This window comes from Ischnura elegans (assembly GCF_921293095.1).
Source record: "Ischnura elegans chromosome 13 unlocalized genomic scaffold, ioIscEleg1.1 SUPER_13_unloc_3, whole genome shotgun sequence".
In the NCBI taxonomy this organism is placed as follows: Eukaryota; Metazoa; Arthropoda; class Insecta; order Odonata; family Coenagrionidae; genus Ischnura; species Ischnura elegans.
The window spans coordinates 4,909,161-4,926,457 of NW_025791659.1; the positions used below are offsets into that span (position 1 = coordinate 4,909,161).

Sequence of the window (17,297 nt, forward strand, 5' to 3'; positions counted from 1 at the left end):
TGCAAGTTGCCCAGGTGGCAACTGCTGCTGGACACAGTTCCTTGATCACTGAACGCAACCACGCACTGTGATGTTTATACAACATGAGCACGGAGCTTCCGTGAAGGTAATGGGTGTGTCATAATCCCATCTCACAGTAGCAATTATAGGAAACCTGGACTGTTAGCAATTTGTCTACGCAGGCGAGTGCCTGGCTATGACTCATGCTATCTCTACTTCCACTTTCCCCGCTGTACTCACTTCTACTATTCCCTTCCTCTCCAATTTGACCTTGACTTTTTGTGGTGTAAAATACCCGAGTGCAATGAAGTCTCCAGTATTCAACCGCATGCGAGGCCACAGCAATACTTCCGCATTTGCGGTGTAAAATATGCAGTTAAAGATTGTAGATATCATTTCTCTTAATTTACGATTCGTTTACCATGGAAGAATCTTTAAAAAGTAATCAAGAGCTTTTTTCCTCCGTTGATCGTTGTCTGCATGCTAGAGCAGACGTCCAGGTAAACTTGAAACATTCCTTGTCGTCAAGTAAATAAAATAATTCCAATCCGCGGAGAGGATTCTAATTATAAGCCCGGTGTAGCCTTGCATTAAAATCCCGGTGCTTTTGCGTCTGATTAAATTTTTATAAAGATCGATGATGTAACGTTTTATTATTATCTTCTCTTTAATGGTTCATAAATATTGATATAACACTTATAATATGTTTTATAAATTAAAACTTGGGAGCAAAAAAAAGTGTAACAGCACTTTTTACAATTCAATCACGATGGAACACTGATAATTACAAATCTTGGCCGATATTTTTCAAGCTCGTCAAACTTTGTGCAATACATGCATTTGGGCATTACAACCACTGGCACTGTGATTATTATCTGTAGCTTAACGGGAGTTTTCACGTTGAAAATAACACTATTTTGGCGAAAAAGATGTTCCCAGAAATCTCCAATCAGCGAGCAAAAGTTGCATTCGCTGGAATTCACCTTATAATACACGCACAGGCTGTCATGGACGACGAATTTCCGGCACCTACGAATAAATGGATGAAGTTACTGTATATGAAAGCATAGCGGACATTAGAAAACATCAGAATTGCTCTAATTACATACTTAAATGAATGAGATGCCGTCGATAACATCAACTTAGAATTAACGTATCCCCCTTCCAACGGCCGTGGCTCAGACTCCTACTACGATGTTATTTAGTGTAACATTTTAATTAATTTTCCATTTCTAACTCAACAAATAATTTTATAACACTTCTCTACCTTGGTTTGACAAGGTTCTAACTGACCTTCAGCTGGTTTTGAGAAAAACCTTGTCAAAGTTTTAAACTGCTCTATTTCTATTATTAATAGGAATTTATTTTTGATTTTTGGCTCATACACCAGTGATCCACTAGATACACTAGTAATTATTACTTTAAGAAAATATGTTATTTATTTTATTTTTTTACATGTTTATATGAGTAATAAAGTGAGTAAAATGCAGTTAGAACCTTGTCACACCAAATATTAGTTTTTTCTCCTTGCAGTTGGAACTTTGTCACTGTTCTAAATCTGTTATTATTTTACACAGAGGAATAAAAACCGGTGAACATATAGAGAAACATAAACTAAGTTATCTTGAGTGAAAACACCAAATTTTGCAAAAATGTCGATTGGAACCTTGTCAAACCAAGGTAGCGACTTTATGAACAAATTTTATAATTTTAAAACTCGTGAGCAAAAACAACATCAACAAGCCGCCATGACTATTACAATCCCATTTGTACTCCCCGTACTACCACTCACGGAACCACTGCCATGAACTGCACCAGTGGGGATCTTGAGTTCTGCCGTATCCCTTTCCTCCGGTCTCTTTCCCTCTCGTAGGCGTCTGCTTTTGGTCTGCGTCATTTTCTTCTTTCTGCCGATCTTGAGTTCTGCCGTATCTCTTCCTCCGTTCTCTCAATACACCACTATGTACTTTAATTTTTCTCCCGATCTTTTATAACACGTCCATCTCTTCCTCCTCTCCATACACGAGTGTCCCCCTTTTTCTTCTCATGTCCCTCACTACCATTATTGCCTCCTCGCTACTATTGTTAATTTTAATTCATTTAAACAAACAACATGCCGGCTTGTTTACAATGAATTGTAAAACTCTTGCTCAGATAAGCCGCAACACGGATATACCGCTGCTGGATAATCTGGAGTCTGTTGAGTCTGTTGTTGCTCTATTCTGCAAATGGTTGTTAACCTGTTGCACTTTAATAAATACTTTTCTCATGAGGCTGACATCTTCATTGTTTTTTCCAGAGTCCTCGTTGGATGCAAGCAGCGTCCACCGGTGGTCGATATCGTCTTCACTGTCATCCGCACAAAACCAACAGCTGCCATACGGATGCCGCACTCCTGACAGCATCATGTCAACGGGAAGCAGTCGGGGTTCTTCGGCGAGATCTTGGAGGATGCCGGAGAAGCTGCAGGTGGGTAGTGGTGACAGCAGTGATGTCATGGCACTGGTTTAGAAAATAATAGTGAAATAACACTTTTATCAATTATGGAGCCTGCAAATTTCTAATTTACAGTGGCATTAGCATATCCAATGTCACCTTTTATCATCATCATACCAATACCATCCAATTTATAGCATTTTCAATTACAGTTTATAGCATTTTTTAGTGTCTACTTTTTTCTTTATTTTCTTAATGTATCACTGGTAGTTGACGAGAAAGTGGGATGAAACACATTTATTTGAAAGAAAATGGAATAGTTCAAATAATTATGGGGTATAGCAATAACAAATTGAGGAATACGATATTAAGTAAATACCGTATTTCTCCTAATATAGTCCCCCTCTGAATATAATCCCCCCCCCCTAATTTTGAGGGTTCAGTTTCGGGAAAAATAAAAAAAATACGTTTGAATATATTCCCCCCCTTTACTTTTACCTCGGGCATTTTTGGAAAAAAAAGGGGGGACTGTATTCAGACATATACGGTAATTAACCCTTTCGAGACGGTGGAGTTTTCGTCTTAGCATGACTGCTGTACTGAGCCCCAAGAGACTCTTCTTTCTCATGATACAGAGCATTTTTGGAGGGCATTCGTTCAGAAGGGTCTCGCTGAACCATTTTCGACCCCTCCACGCAGGGACTTCGCATTATCTCGGACTCCGAGAGTAGTTGTGCTCCCTCCTTTCCGAGTTTACGACCATACCTGCGGCATTGTTCGCGGTCAACTTATGTATTGCTTATATGTATTTAGCAAATGGATAATTGTTGCTTGCACGTAAATTACAGACTTTGAATTGAATTCCTCATTTTTATCTGAGCATTGTCAAATTTTAAACGAAGTTCTAAGGCCATTATTAAAGCATTTAACGCAGCAACAATTTCCATGTTGATGTTTATACATGACTCGAGACATAAGTTAATATTTGTCGTAGAATTTTGTTTAAAAATTGTAAACGCTGCTCAAAAGGCAAATAATTTAATTCTTAGTTTATTTTTCTTGAGAAATGAACAAATATTTATTTCGAAAATTGACTGTATAAACAATTGAATGACCGCTGTCCCGTACCGCTGAGAGGGGTTCTAAAAGACGAAGGGTCCGGATACCTGCTCCCGGATTCCGAGGGTTAATCCTAAACCCCGCAGCGTTGGGTCCCGAGACAAAGACGTCGTAAACCCACGACCGTTCTAAAAAGGGGGGGAGCTAGAAAACGTATATATACGGCTTTCGATCTCCTGGCCGGGTAATTCCCACACGTATAAATACGCCCGTCGTCTCCCGGGTCAGGAAACGTCCACACGTATATATACGTGTACAGTAAGGAAAAGGCTAAGGGTCCATCATGTCATTAACCCAGGAATTTAGGAGTAGGACACTTTAAAGAGGGGAGTGAGAGTCATACAAAAATTCGTTAACAATTCTGTCATTGAAACGTACGTGCTGCAAAATTTCCATCTGTTCCAAAGCGTCTAATCTAGGTCCTTTAGGCTTTAGGTCCATGAAGCACTTCAAAAACAAAATAACTTTGATAATAATAATAATTTTTTATTCACCAAACTGGCCATATGCATTGCATGGTTTCGTCACAAATATCACTATAATGCAAATTACATAAATACATAGATTCATTTAAATAGTCGCTAGTATCATGATAGGCTTCACCTGCTAAAAAATTGCATAATTTAACTTTGAATAGGGAAGGGGGACAGCTTTTCAATTTAGACGGAAGTTTAATAAAAATAATAAATACGCCCGTCGTCTCCCGGGTCAGGAAACGCCCACACGTATTGTAACTGTACGGGCGCCTTCCCTCCGGTACAATGGACTACAAACTAATATGCCGGGCCTGCGTCGTCGGCGGTGGGCCGTGAAATAGGTTCTCTCTGAAACACGTGGCAGGTATAGGAGCGGAGGCACAAAGACTCTAACGGCCGTATTCATAGTTTCCTTAGTAAGCTACTAACGCCCAAGTAGCGTTCTAAGTAGTAGCATACTAGCAAAATGGTATTCATAGATCGTTAGTAAGGGCTACTAACCTTAGTATGCTACTATCTTAGTAGCCGGTTCTTAGTCGCCCTCCGGCCTTGTCTAAGGGAGCTACTAAATATGGCGGACCGTTGTGGATGATCGAACTCCGATTTTATTTGTATACTGTTATAGAGTTTTTATGCATTTGTGCCAAAATGGAATACGATAATCCATTCTCCAAGTAAGGCAGGCAACGTATGTAGTGTAATTGTTGACAGGAATTTAAAGTTTTTCGTAGCTGCGAGGAAGCTACGACTTGCAGTGAACTTGTGCCTCTAGTGTAAGTGAACACAATTTGTACATTCTGTGCGCCCCAAAGTGAATTGATTGCATATAGACGATGAAGTAAAGAGTGAAGCGACAAGTGAAGTGATTTGTGAGTGTATGAGCTTCGACAAAATTATTTATTTCTTTCATACTGGTTTAACCATTTCGATCAAAGGTATCTACTAGCTGTTGCGAAGGGGATATGTTTCATATTTGAAGCAGTTGTTCTTTAGGGTTACAGCAAACAATCATAAATTTTCATTCGTTTGTACGCTTATAATTTGTGTTTGATTATATTCCTAATTCTAGTCACTTTATCGTGAGTTTTCGGCAGTGTTTACATTTCGCGTATTTCGTTGCGCTGTTGTTTTTGTTTTGGTTACGGTACGAGTGATAGTGGAGAGTGAGATTGGAAGTTTGTTGATGTTACAATTTCTGGTTTAAAAATTTGTTTCAGCCTATTTATTTCATTGTCTACGTAATGGTAATTTGAAATAACATCAACTGATTCTAAATCATTAGTGATGAGTGGGAAGTGAGATGTGAAGAATTCTTTCGAACGTCAACGAGTGCAAATTCTTTTGGTGTGTGCAGAGTGATTGGAAAACTGATTATCATTGTTTACTAGAGTTACGTTATAGTGTTTTAAATTAAGTGTGAGTCAAGCTTTTCATTGAACCAGTTGATTCAGAATGTACAGATTATAAGTGTCATAAAGACAGCTCGTGAAATGTGAGGTGAAATGTTGTGTGCGTTGTAGTGCTATATGTGATATGATCAGCAATAAATAAGTAAAACAAGTTACGTTAATTATGCTTTGTTTTTTACATTAACCACCTCTAGTAAAGTATATGCCGTATATTTCCGCACGCTGTCAATATTTGAAATATTTAAGTGTAGCGAAGCAGATTGTTGTTTCCTTGACTAACATTTTAAGAGTTGCAAACAGATGTTACTAATTGCTCGCACGTAGGTGTTTGTAACATAATAAATGTGTATCATTCACACATTTATCTCAACGTTATTTTCTTAACGTTTCATTTCTCCATTGCAAAAGTTTTCGTTTCTACTCCGACATTGAGGTGTATTTCTGCTTTCCGAATACAAATGTGTATAATACTGACGTTGCTAGTTATGTTTTTCCATACTAATCACGCATACACTAATGGAAACAAATATCGGAAGTGCAAACAATATCTAATGTATATGATCAATGAATACACGGCCGTTTGTACAACAATAACTGCATCTCAAACATACAAATGCTTCTGTATTACTCATAAATCTACCCTTTCCCAATGGTATTGCATAATTTTTGTGTACAGCAATCAAAAAATATGTCTGCAATGCGATGTCACATCGAATTATCCGCTATGAAGTAAAAATTTCAATGCATTTTCCTGAATCAATTGCTTTTGTTTGAAAGTTTTACGAATTTTCCGCGCCGCGGAGGAGTCAGATGCAGTGTTGTCAAGCGTAGCCTAGCGGGTTGAACCCAAATCGCTACCGAGTATCGGCTGCCGAGCTGGTTAGTAGCATACTAAGTTAGTAGCTCGTAGTAGCTCACGCAATAGAATCCATGAATACCATATCTTAGTAGGCTACTAAAAGGTCTTAGTAGCCGACTAAGTTAGTCGCCCTACTAGCGTGTTTTAGCGGAAATCTATGAATACGGCCGTAAGTTTTTAACATAATCGTTTATTGATCTAATAGATACCACACGTAACAACAAAAAAAGAAACAATGCCACAAAGAATCCCTTCATTGAACAAAACTAACCAAATCATGGGCCGAGCTCGGTTGCGGGTAGATTACGAGAGCTAAAGCATGGAAACATAAGCAAAAGTGCCGTTGCGACCCGACAAAAATTAAAAGGACGGAAAACCCATGCTTCACCCCAGCCCACCCGCAATTCTGCAATCAATTTTAATGACCTAGTGCGAGAGAGTTTACCAGCGTAGGATTACAGGTTCGATGGTATTGGCTGAAGTTTGGAGGCGCCGGGAAGTCGAATACAGGTAAGGTGGCCCAGGCCGAGGTCTCTGGAGGCACCGGGAAGTTGGCTACCGGTACTGCACGGTCGTCTTGCAGCAAATGTCTGGCCACCGGCATAGCATTCCACCAACTTCCTCACTCCTGGGCAGTCAGCGATCGAGAGAGCGAACTCGCCTGTCTCCTCCTTGCGGCCACCGCTCTCCCCTCCTTTCCCTCTTTTCCTGTGCCTTTCTCAGCCGACTTCCTCTCCGCCGCCTCACTCTCCTCTCCCTTCCCCTCTCTCCGCCGGCCGCTCGCTCAAACTGGTTTGGGCCTGGTAAACTCTATCGCGCATGGGTTCCGTCTTAAACAAACACTTATTAACCGCTCATGCCCTCGCTCTCGCAACCACCCAGCGACCTTGTGTTGTTACAGTATATATACGTGTACAGTAGGGAAAAGGTTAAAAATGATATTAGTGGCCTGAATATCATTTACGCTAGTCTAACATCAACATTGAACAAGTTTCACCACTTTCTTCCAACAACTGGTTGTGTCTGTCATTCGCAACTAGGGTCGCGGTCCGTTTCACGCTTCAAGCCACTTCAAGCGCCTCAGGTCAGTCCGTTTCACGCTTTGGAGGGCTCTGAAGCACAGAAGGTGGGGCCCGGGAGCGAGCATAAATTATCAAGTTTGATAGCTCCAAACGCCCCAGCATTTACGTGAAGTGTTTGGAGCGAATGCGATATATCGTTTGCGATATTATCACGGTTACTATGCACTGGTGAGATAAATAAATAAAGCTGTGGAATAGAAGACATTACCCGCGTAGCTGAGAAAGGTTTTGGTTAATAATTGAAAGTAATGGAGAGAAAAATATAATTCAATTTGGATGCCCGATCGGTTAAAGGAAGCCGCCATGCCGTGAAGGGCCGTCAAAATCTGCAGAAAGTAAGTGAATAGAAACGATGAACTAATTGAAGAGGTATTAATGACTTTAGCGTTATAGTGATTGATGATGTTTCTATTTAATAGTGTGTTTACTGTGACGATACTTTAGGTTATTGAATTAATTAGCTTAGAAGTCCCTAAAGTAACATTATTTCCTGTGGTAATCTCTATCAATTCATTTTTCCCAAGCAATGCCAAAGAAGAGGCAAGTCGATGTAATAATTGAGGAGTTCATTAAAGATATCAACCAGGAAAAGGAAAATAACAAGCGGGAGCGCGAAATAGAGAGGGAAGAAAGAAAAAAGGCGACGGAGGAAAGGGAAAAAATTAGATGAAGAGAAGCGGCAAAGGCTCGAGGAGAAAATGGAATTGCAAAGAACAGTGATAGATTAGATGAAGAAACTAATTTTTCAAAATCAGTGACATTTTTTAATTGGGTGTTCATAATATTTTTAACATAATTGATATGAAATAAGTAAGAAGAGTTTCAATGCATTTTTATGACAAGTTCTTGTAATTTGTTATTGTATTATAATTATAATGTACCTATTTAATTTCTTAGATATATATAAATGTAATTAATCCTGAGGTAATTCATAACCATGATTCTCTGCCTTTTACCTATCCACCCCTCTCATCCTAATTATGTTTTCATTAAATTTAATCGGTACTCTTTCCACATCAGTTGGAGCTATATCGGGCGCTTCGCCTCCTCTTTCTTCACAATTATTATGGAGCGCACAAAAAGCCAAGATGAATACCGTTATCTTTTCCACATATAATTAATTTGAATTTGTCTCTTAATATTTTATCATTTATTACTTTTCGAGCCCTCGAAAACTTAGTATTGAAGAGTTTCTGACGCAAAGTCATCCCGCAGTGTAGTTCATCTTTTCGTTTCGCATCAAGACCCGTAAAATCTCTGAATAGTACCATCAAATTTCATCGATTCTATAATCAGAGTCTGCAATGATGTGGGTATCATTGGGAAAGAATTCCTCTTGATGGCTCAAATGTATGAGAGCCGTGAATTTTTTAACACCCGCACGTCATGGACGGTAGCTGCATTGCCCGCCACACAATTGATTTATTATTTTAAATAAGATCAGGCGTATCAATGACAATATTTGAAATTACTTGAGAACGTTAGTGCACTGTAATTCCCCACCAAATTTTCTACGTAAGATAGAATCCGTGGCTTCAATGCCAGATTTCCCCTCGCCTCCATCATTTGATGGCATAAATTACTAATAAATCCACCTCATCGACGTTTCCCAATTCCTCCTCACTCTCACTTGTACTAGCGTCATCACTCGTATCCGATTCGCCATCAAAAAATACTTGTTAGCAAATGGAAAAAAAATTCCATTTCCGTGCGATTGAAGGTAAGATCGAGATGTCTGATTGATAACATCACATGTTTATAAACAAACTCTTTCATTCAACAACTCCCTAGCAACCCAAGTCGAAATGCCCGCCGTTCTGAAATGCCGGTCCGTTTCACCGTCTTGCTTGAAGCGCTTCAAAGCGAAGGAATGAAACGGACCGGCCTTTAGAGCGGTGACGCTTCAAATCGCTTGAAGCATGAAACGGACCGCGACCTAGATTGTAATGGCTGGAAAACTTTTCTGCATCCACGATGCTAACTGGTGTCCAGATAGTGTGGAGTTCAGCATAACCAAACTCACTTTTTTTCTATGCAGATGGCAAGAAATATTCACTCAGGGTTCCCACTCAACCGTGAAAACCTTAAAACCGTGAATAAGCCGTGAATTTCGTCTTCCGTGAAAAAACCTGGAAATAGCCGTGAATTTCGTCATAAAACCTTAAAAAATCTCTCAAACCTGATTGTGGAACAACGATAGACGGGTTCAAAGAAAAAAAAAATGATATTTCAATCATGTTTCAAGGTCATTCACGTGCAGGCAATGTCCACGCATTTACCTACACACGTCTATTCGAAAGCGCAACTATTGATTGGTCCGTGTGTGCCATGACAGCACATTGACCTTAAGCCTGCGATTGGAAGACGTTAACCCTGGCAAAAAATCAGGCACTTCTTCACTTCCCTGCCACCCTGCTCTCTCCATTTTCCCACTTACACCCATTTCATAACTTGTATAATGTCACTCAGTTGGTATCTTGAATAATAAATAGGAAATACGAAATATGAGTGCTTCCTCTGTCTCACCCATTGACCAATCATGGATCGGCCAATGAAATTTCGTCTCCTCATTTCGAAAGTTTTGATCGTTAGGAAAACATCTACTTACTGTGGACCGGTAAGATCTTGTGCTCTCGCGATGTACGTTATTAGGCGTTGTTTGTAAATAGTTGTTGATTCCATTTTAGTTTAACTCTCTCTACATCAAGTTTTTAAGCCTGTGTGTGGTGTATGAAGTGGTTGACAACGTTATATTTTAGAAAAAGTAGTCATGTATATTCAGTCCATGAACGCTTGTATGGTGATCTTGATTTTGCTTACGAATTTGTGTGTTTCAACAATCAATAATCTCATATTCAGTGCAGTGAAGTGGCCACTGTTAAAGGAATTTTCTTTGTGGTGTTCTTATCCCGTAATTTGTGATGACACTGAGGAATTATAGTTTGCTGTGTATGGGTGCGAGGACTTATGCGTACACAAGTGTGGCATTGAGAGATGCTAGTCAGGCTTTCGCCATCCTGTGTTTAGTGTTTATCTATTTACTAATTCAAATCATTGTACAGTGAGTCCTCGTTTAACGTCTCTTACCATTCCTGAAAATTGTGACGATAAACGAAATGATGTTAATCGAAACATAATATCCCATAAGAAACAATGTAAAAAGTGAATATTGGCTCCTGGACCTCACAATTCCTATGCGAAAAAATTTTAGCGTATCATATCTGGGGCATTTTTTATGATGGGAATGCCAAACTATGGCATAAATACGAGTTCCTGTCTTCATCCACGACAATAGCAGCACTGACGTAAATCCTTTTCCATTATTGTATCTTCCCGCATTTGCTTTTCGGCTTCGCTATGGTGGTCGCCCAGGCGAGCGTCGCCTGGGCATCATCATCGCTGAAACATTGTCGCAGTTACAGTAACCAAAATTATTGTGAACACGGCGAAAAAAGTGACGACAAAAACTCTGAGTTCTACACGGAAAAATTCCTTGAAATCACTTGTTAGGTTCCTGAAAACCATTATGTCAAGTAAAACCTTGTGCACCTACCTAAGAATTCATTTTGCAGAAAATTTGCTAAAACCGTAATCGCAATTAACAGTAAACACATCGTTTTACACTTCGTTCAGACTGACTGTATTCCCGCCCACAAACGAACAACCTGCAACGCCCGCCTCTTTGCATTTTTTTTTCGCACGAAATTTAAAAGACTTGACGTTATCGCGAAGCGAAGGTGCGATAAACGAATGACGGTCTCAAAATTTTCGTGACGTTATCGCGAAATGACGTTAAACGGGGTGACGTTGAACGAGGACTCACTGTACTTGGCAGGTGAGTGACTTTTTTATGTGAACTTTTGTAAAATAAATGGGCATTTGCTTTGCACATGTTGTGATTTTATTTCAATGATATCCCGCATAGTATCCCTACAGCATGCAACACGCAAAGCGAGATTAAAAGTGGAATGGGGACTGGAGGGGAGGGGGTACGTTAGGGGAGGGAGCGAGTTTATGGCAAACGTCCGCCGAATGCTCTGCAGTGGCCCCAGCCGCGTCGTCCGTTACGCTACACTGTCTACACTTTTTAACATTGTGCGTCACATCTGTGGAGTTGACAAAGTGACAGTGGGCGGACATTCGTTTAGGCGCTTGAGGCAGATCATTGGATGGACGGCCAGGTGGTTAACCAATGAGGCTCCAGCCACACCGCGCAGGCGCACTGATCCCTGTGAAGCCCCTGAGCAGTTTTCCCCCTCAATTGACTCAACCCCTTGAGAAACATGATGATTCCAAAAAACTGCGTCGTTTTTTCTTTGATTCTGCCACGGATTCTGCGAAACCAAACTGCGTACTGGAGGGCCTCGGCTGCATGGGAAATAGAGCTGTGTCGTTCATGAATGAATCGTTCAAAATGAACGATTCGAGGGAATGAACGGAACGAATTGAATCTACGATTTTCATTCAATTCGTTCGAAATTAACCGCCGAATCCAAAGCATTCAAAATGAACGATGGAAGGTTCAAATCCTCCAAATCCAATTCCTTCGATAAGAGCTCTTTGAATTAGGCTAGACTGCGTAGATAGGCTACCCATGAAAGGCGATGACTACACTTTTTAACATTGTGTGTCACTGTGGTGATCGGAGGATACTCTGCGTGGTGGGAAAGGAGGCGGGACGCTACTTTTCCTGCCCTAGGGTGCGTGGGTCCAAGTAGCATTTCTTAGAATTCGGACCACGCCCGAGGGTACTCTACCCTTTCCCGCTGCGACCCCTTTCCCTCCACCCGCACCCCCAGAAAATAGATATATAGGGCAGAAATTGTGGCCCGCGGTGGACAGTTTTTCGTGGGAGTGCAGCGAGTTCGTCGTTCGGGGACTGCTGCGACTCTCCTCCGGGGACTCTTCGGGACCTTGACGCGGGAGCTGCGGTAGATCTCGAACGACGACTCGAGTGGGAATCGAACCGGGTACAACCAGGTCCACGTACATCGGCACCGCCTCTCTCTACTCGCCGCCACGTAAGTTCTCTGCCCAAGCATTCCACCTCCGTGCGCGCCAGCCTCAAATCCCCCACCGTGCAAGTGCAAGAACTGAATAAGAACGAACAATAAAAGCTGTGTTAATTACTCCCAATGAGCATTTGATTCGCTCTCCCTTCGGGACCTTATCCAGGCAGAAGACCTACCAGTAGGTAGCAGTGTCGTCCAGTCGCGACATCACATCTTTGGAATACACCAGGCTTATTATTCCCATTAGAATCCCCTTTGTAAAATGGAAGTGAACTGTGAGCTATATGCATTCACGGGAGCTCCGTGTTCCTGTTTTCCAATCCTCACCGTGCGCAACCCAGCCCCGTGATCATGGATACACTTCGCCCAGCAGTTGCAACCCGGGCAGCATGTGCGAGAGGCGACTACATGGCGTGGTGCCTGACAGATCTGAATTCTGCTGCATTAAGTTTTTTATCTCTTGCTTTTCTCACATGCATGGGAAGCAGTAGCTGCATTTCCTCCTAAAACGACTCCTGACTCACTTCTCTGAATGTGAGTTAAGAGGTGGACATTGGTTTTCGCACCAATTTTTGTAACTTTTGTGAGAAAGCTTTAACCATGGAAGAAGCTTTAACTTTAAATTTCTCTTTTTTAGTTATGAGTTTCACTCGCTGCAAGCACTGATGAAAATTCATGTCCTTCATGTCCTGTCAAAATAATTTTATAACTGGCAATTTTTATAACATCTAGTTGCTTCTTAAACCCTAATAATATATGTGAAATACAAAATGGCCCTTAAGATCACGGATACACTTCCCACAGCAGTTGCCACCTGGGCAACTTGTGCCAGACGAGACTACGTGGCGTGGTGCCTGACAGTGTAGTTTCCGACATCTATCAGTGGTTTTGAAGCATTCGTGCAAACCACTTTAATGTATCCGTGATCACACAGCAACAGATGTGTGTTATTCAAAACCAGGCCTTACACGGAGCATTGATATAATGTACGAGTACAACCATGTTATCGCCGCGAAAAAGATCGCGAACTGGGGAAGAAAGCTCTCATTGAGTCTGGGAAGCACTCTTAAAATAACAGAATAACTGCATAAATAATAATATATTAAAAGTAACAGAAGCAGGCGTTATATAGTGGAATGACATTCTAAGTTTTAAAAATAACACAAAGATGGCAATATTCCACTGGTTTATTTTCCGTACAACGCGTTTCGACCGTTAGGTCATTATCAAGTACAATAATGAAATGGTTGGTTTTGGGGTTGAATTTATATAGAACGGATGGGTGACAGGTGGAAGGGGAAGTTGGGGAAGGGTATGTGTCATTGGGTGGAGCGCTTCGGGAATGGTTTGGCCAGGAGTGGGGAACGTCCAAAAATTAGTTGTTCATTCATCAGTGAAATGCCTCCTTCTTGCACAATTTCCGATTGAACAATCGGGGGTTTATAGAATCAAGTGCAACGACTGTAATAAAGTGTACATCGGTCAGACAGGCAGGAGCTTCGATACACGCATGAAGGAGCACAGGAAATGCTGGGAGAAAGGAGATACCACCTCTCTCGTGGCGAAACATCTCCTGGAGGAAAAACATTCAATTGCGAGTTTGACCCGGAGATGGTCCACGTGGAGATGAAAGGCCGAAGATTGGACACTTTGGGGAAATTAAAATAACAGAATAACTGCATAAATAATAATAATAGATTGTTTGTTTAACGTAAATTATGAACATTACGAGACATTTTTGACGAGAAGTTAGCATTATCCGTGTTTTCTGATTAATCGTGCCGTCTCTCCTCATCAATTAGCCCACATAATCAAGAGTGTACGAGGTGTGTTCAAAAAATATCGCGACTTTTGTGTTTTTTCAAAAATTATTTACAGTAAAACCTCTTTACATCGTAATGGAGGGGACCAAAATTTGGGCAATTTGATGTATGGAGGTTCACTATAGAGAGGTTTTAGTGATGGGCACCATTTTTTCATATCCTTTGGAAATGAAAGGCACTACTGTCTTTTAAACCATTATATTTATGTGTTTAAACAGACATGCATGCGTTAGTGAACATATATTTTATATTTATTAGTAATTACAGAAAGTGAGCACTATCGAATGATTTTTTTACCATGATTCAAGAGAAAATGATGTGATCTCTCTTGATTCAACAGTCACTTCAAATGATTGGGATAGTTGGATATCTTTTTTCTTATTTACTGTTAGGTATACTCTCATGTTGAACAAAATGGCCACAGCTTATGATTAACATGAAAATTACAGCATATTAAAGGTGTATAAGAAAAAAAAAGAGTGAAACATTCATTGCTGAAAATGTCATTCCATGTACGTATTCGCTGCTGCATTAATGATCTCTTGTTATCTCAGTACGATTTGCGGAGGTAGTTAGGCCGTCTCGGGGGTATCTCCTTGGTATGATAAGTGGAGGTTTTACGATATAAAGAGGTTCACTACATAGAGGTTTGCCTATAAATTTGCATGTAAATCAGACGGGACCGTAGGGGTGGTATGATGTATGGAGGTTTATGATGTAAAGAGGTTCACTAGAGGTTTTACTGTATTTATTCATGAATATCTATTTTGTCCCCTTCAAAGTAATCCCCATGAGATATTACACACTTGTGCCAACGGTTTTTTCCAATCTTCGAAGCACTTCAAAAAATCATTTTTTTTCATCTTGTTCAGCTCCTCCTTCGATGCCGTCTTTATCTCGTCAATCGTAGCGTAACGTCGTCCTTTCATGGGTCTCTTCAGTTTAGGGAACAAGAAAAAGTCACAGGGGGGCAGATCTGGGGAATACGGTGGCTGCGGCATCATTAGTGTGTTGTTTTTGGCCAAAAAGTCGCGCACAAGCAACGATGTGTGAGCAGGGGCGTTATCGTGGTGCAGAAGCCAATTTTTCTTCTTCCACAAATCCGGGCATTTCTGGTGGATTGCTTCGCGCAAATTGCGCATAACTTGCAGGTAATATTCCTTATTGACCGTTCTACCCTGTGGCAAGAACTCATAGATATTCATGAATGAATAAATAATTTTTGAAAAAAAACAAAAGTCGCGATATTTTTTGAACACACCTCGTACTTTAGTTTTTTTTTAGTGTTTTTTCAATTTTTAAAATGTAATATTATATTTTTTATTTAGTTCTTACATTTTCTCACTTATTTTTAAGCTGGCTTTGAGACTTGCAAAAAAAATTGGAGGGGCGCCCAAACCAGGGATATTGCCCCGGGAAATTTTATAAGTAGCGGGTTTTAAGTTTTTTAAGCATTTTGGAAGAGTCATGTGATCAGCATTAGAACCCTGATAACTCGAATCTCGATATCTGAACATTGCGGGGAAAATCGACGAGGCTGACGCATTTTTTTCCTCACAACCATAACGAATTTTTGAGGGGGCTCGGGCCCCCTCAGGCCCCATAGAGTCGGCACCAGTGGTTTTAAGTTTAGTTTGAGTTGGTTCATATTTCTCAAATTATTCTTAATATAAATCTTCTCTTTTCTTTTTGTACGAGGCAGATAGTGAAGCCGTTGGAGGGGTCGTTGACGCTGGGCTGGTGGTCCAAGCTGGCGACGCCCTCTCTGTCTGCGGCACTGGAGGAGCGCCCAGGGGTGAAGGTGCGTGGGGGCGCAGGAGGCGAGGGGGTCACGCAGCACACCCTGCTGGACGTGGAGGAGGACGACTCGGTCTCGATAACGTCCACCAAAGAAGCCCCAATGCATCCTGGGAAGTTCTTCCAGGTAATAATGATAATAATAATAAGTCACCTCTATGGTTCTGTTTGGCAATAAACCCACTGTCAACTCTACTTAAGAAATGTAACATCGGATATCGGTTAAATCGTAGCAATGATACTAGAGTCAATCTTTTGATGTTCATGGATGATCTGAAACTGTACGCCGAATCCAAAGAAAAACTTCAGGTACTCATCAGAACTGCAAAAATGTTTAGTGAGGATATATGTATGGAATTTGGACTGGATAAATGTGCCAGTGTTCACTTAAATAAGGGAAAACCTCAGACACAACTGGAATGTATAGATGATATAGAGATACTTCCTGTAGATGGATCATATAAATACTTAGGCTTCTATCAAAATCATGGGATAGACCATACTGAATTAAAGAAAGCCCCAGCAAATGCATATAAAAGTTGGGTGACGAAGATCCTGAATACAAAGCTATCTGGAAGGAACATGATAACGGCTATAAATACCTGGGCAGTGCCTGTGCTGGCTTACTCCTTCGGAATTTTAAAACGGTCTGACACGGATCTAAATGAGCTGGACCGACTGACTAGGCGACTTTTGAATAGATTCCGTTGTTTCCATGATAAGGCTTCAGTAATCAGGTTATTTATCTCAAGAAAGGAAGGAGGCAGAGATCTACTAAATATTCTTTGACAATGCCGATCTCAGGAACAGTCAATGAAATCACCCTTAAAATCGTCAAAAGATGCATTAACGAAAGAGGTAATAAAGGCTGATGTGGGATAGTTCATCAAGACGATCCAAGATCGGATTCAAATACCAGACCTAAACCAACAAAAGCAGGAATAGAAGTTTAAAATCTTGCATGGAAAGTTCCCAACAGTCGTACAGGAGGATTGGGTTGACACAAACGCATCTCTGAAATGGCTCCAAGATGGCTATTTATACCCGGAGACTGAAGGGTTTGTGATGGCAATTCAAGACAGAGTTATACGAACTCACAACTATGAAAAAAACATATTAAAAATGGAAATTGCAGATAAATGTAGAAAATGTGGGAAAACGGGTGAATCCATTGAACGCATAACTTCGGGGTGCTCAGCTCTTGCTGGTAATGACTATCTCAATAGGCACAACCAGTTGGCCAAAATTATCCACCAAAACCTGGCAACTACCTATGGACTTTAA

At 40.8% G+C, this 17,297-nt stretch overlaps 1 protein-coding gene across 1 annotated transcript in view; it reads left to right on the forward strand.

The window, feature by feature from the left end:
• Positions 1-17,297, forward strand: part of LOC124172978 (trafficking kinesin-binding protein milt) — a 251,480-nt gene that overhangs the window by 175,764 nt on the left and 58,419 nt on the right. The window contains exons 15-16 of the mRNA XM_046552508.1: positions 2,300-2,469; positions 15,919-16,140. Coding sequence (XP_046408464.1) covers positions 2,300-2,469; positions 15,919-16,140 — 392 coding nt within the window. The remainder of the gene's footprint in view (positions 1-2,299; positions 2,470-15,918; positions 16,141-17,297) is intronic.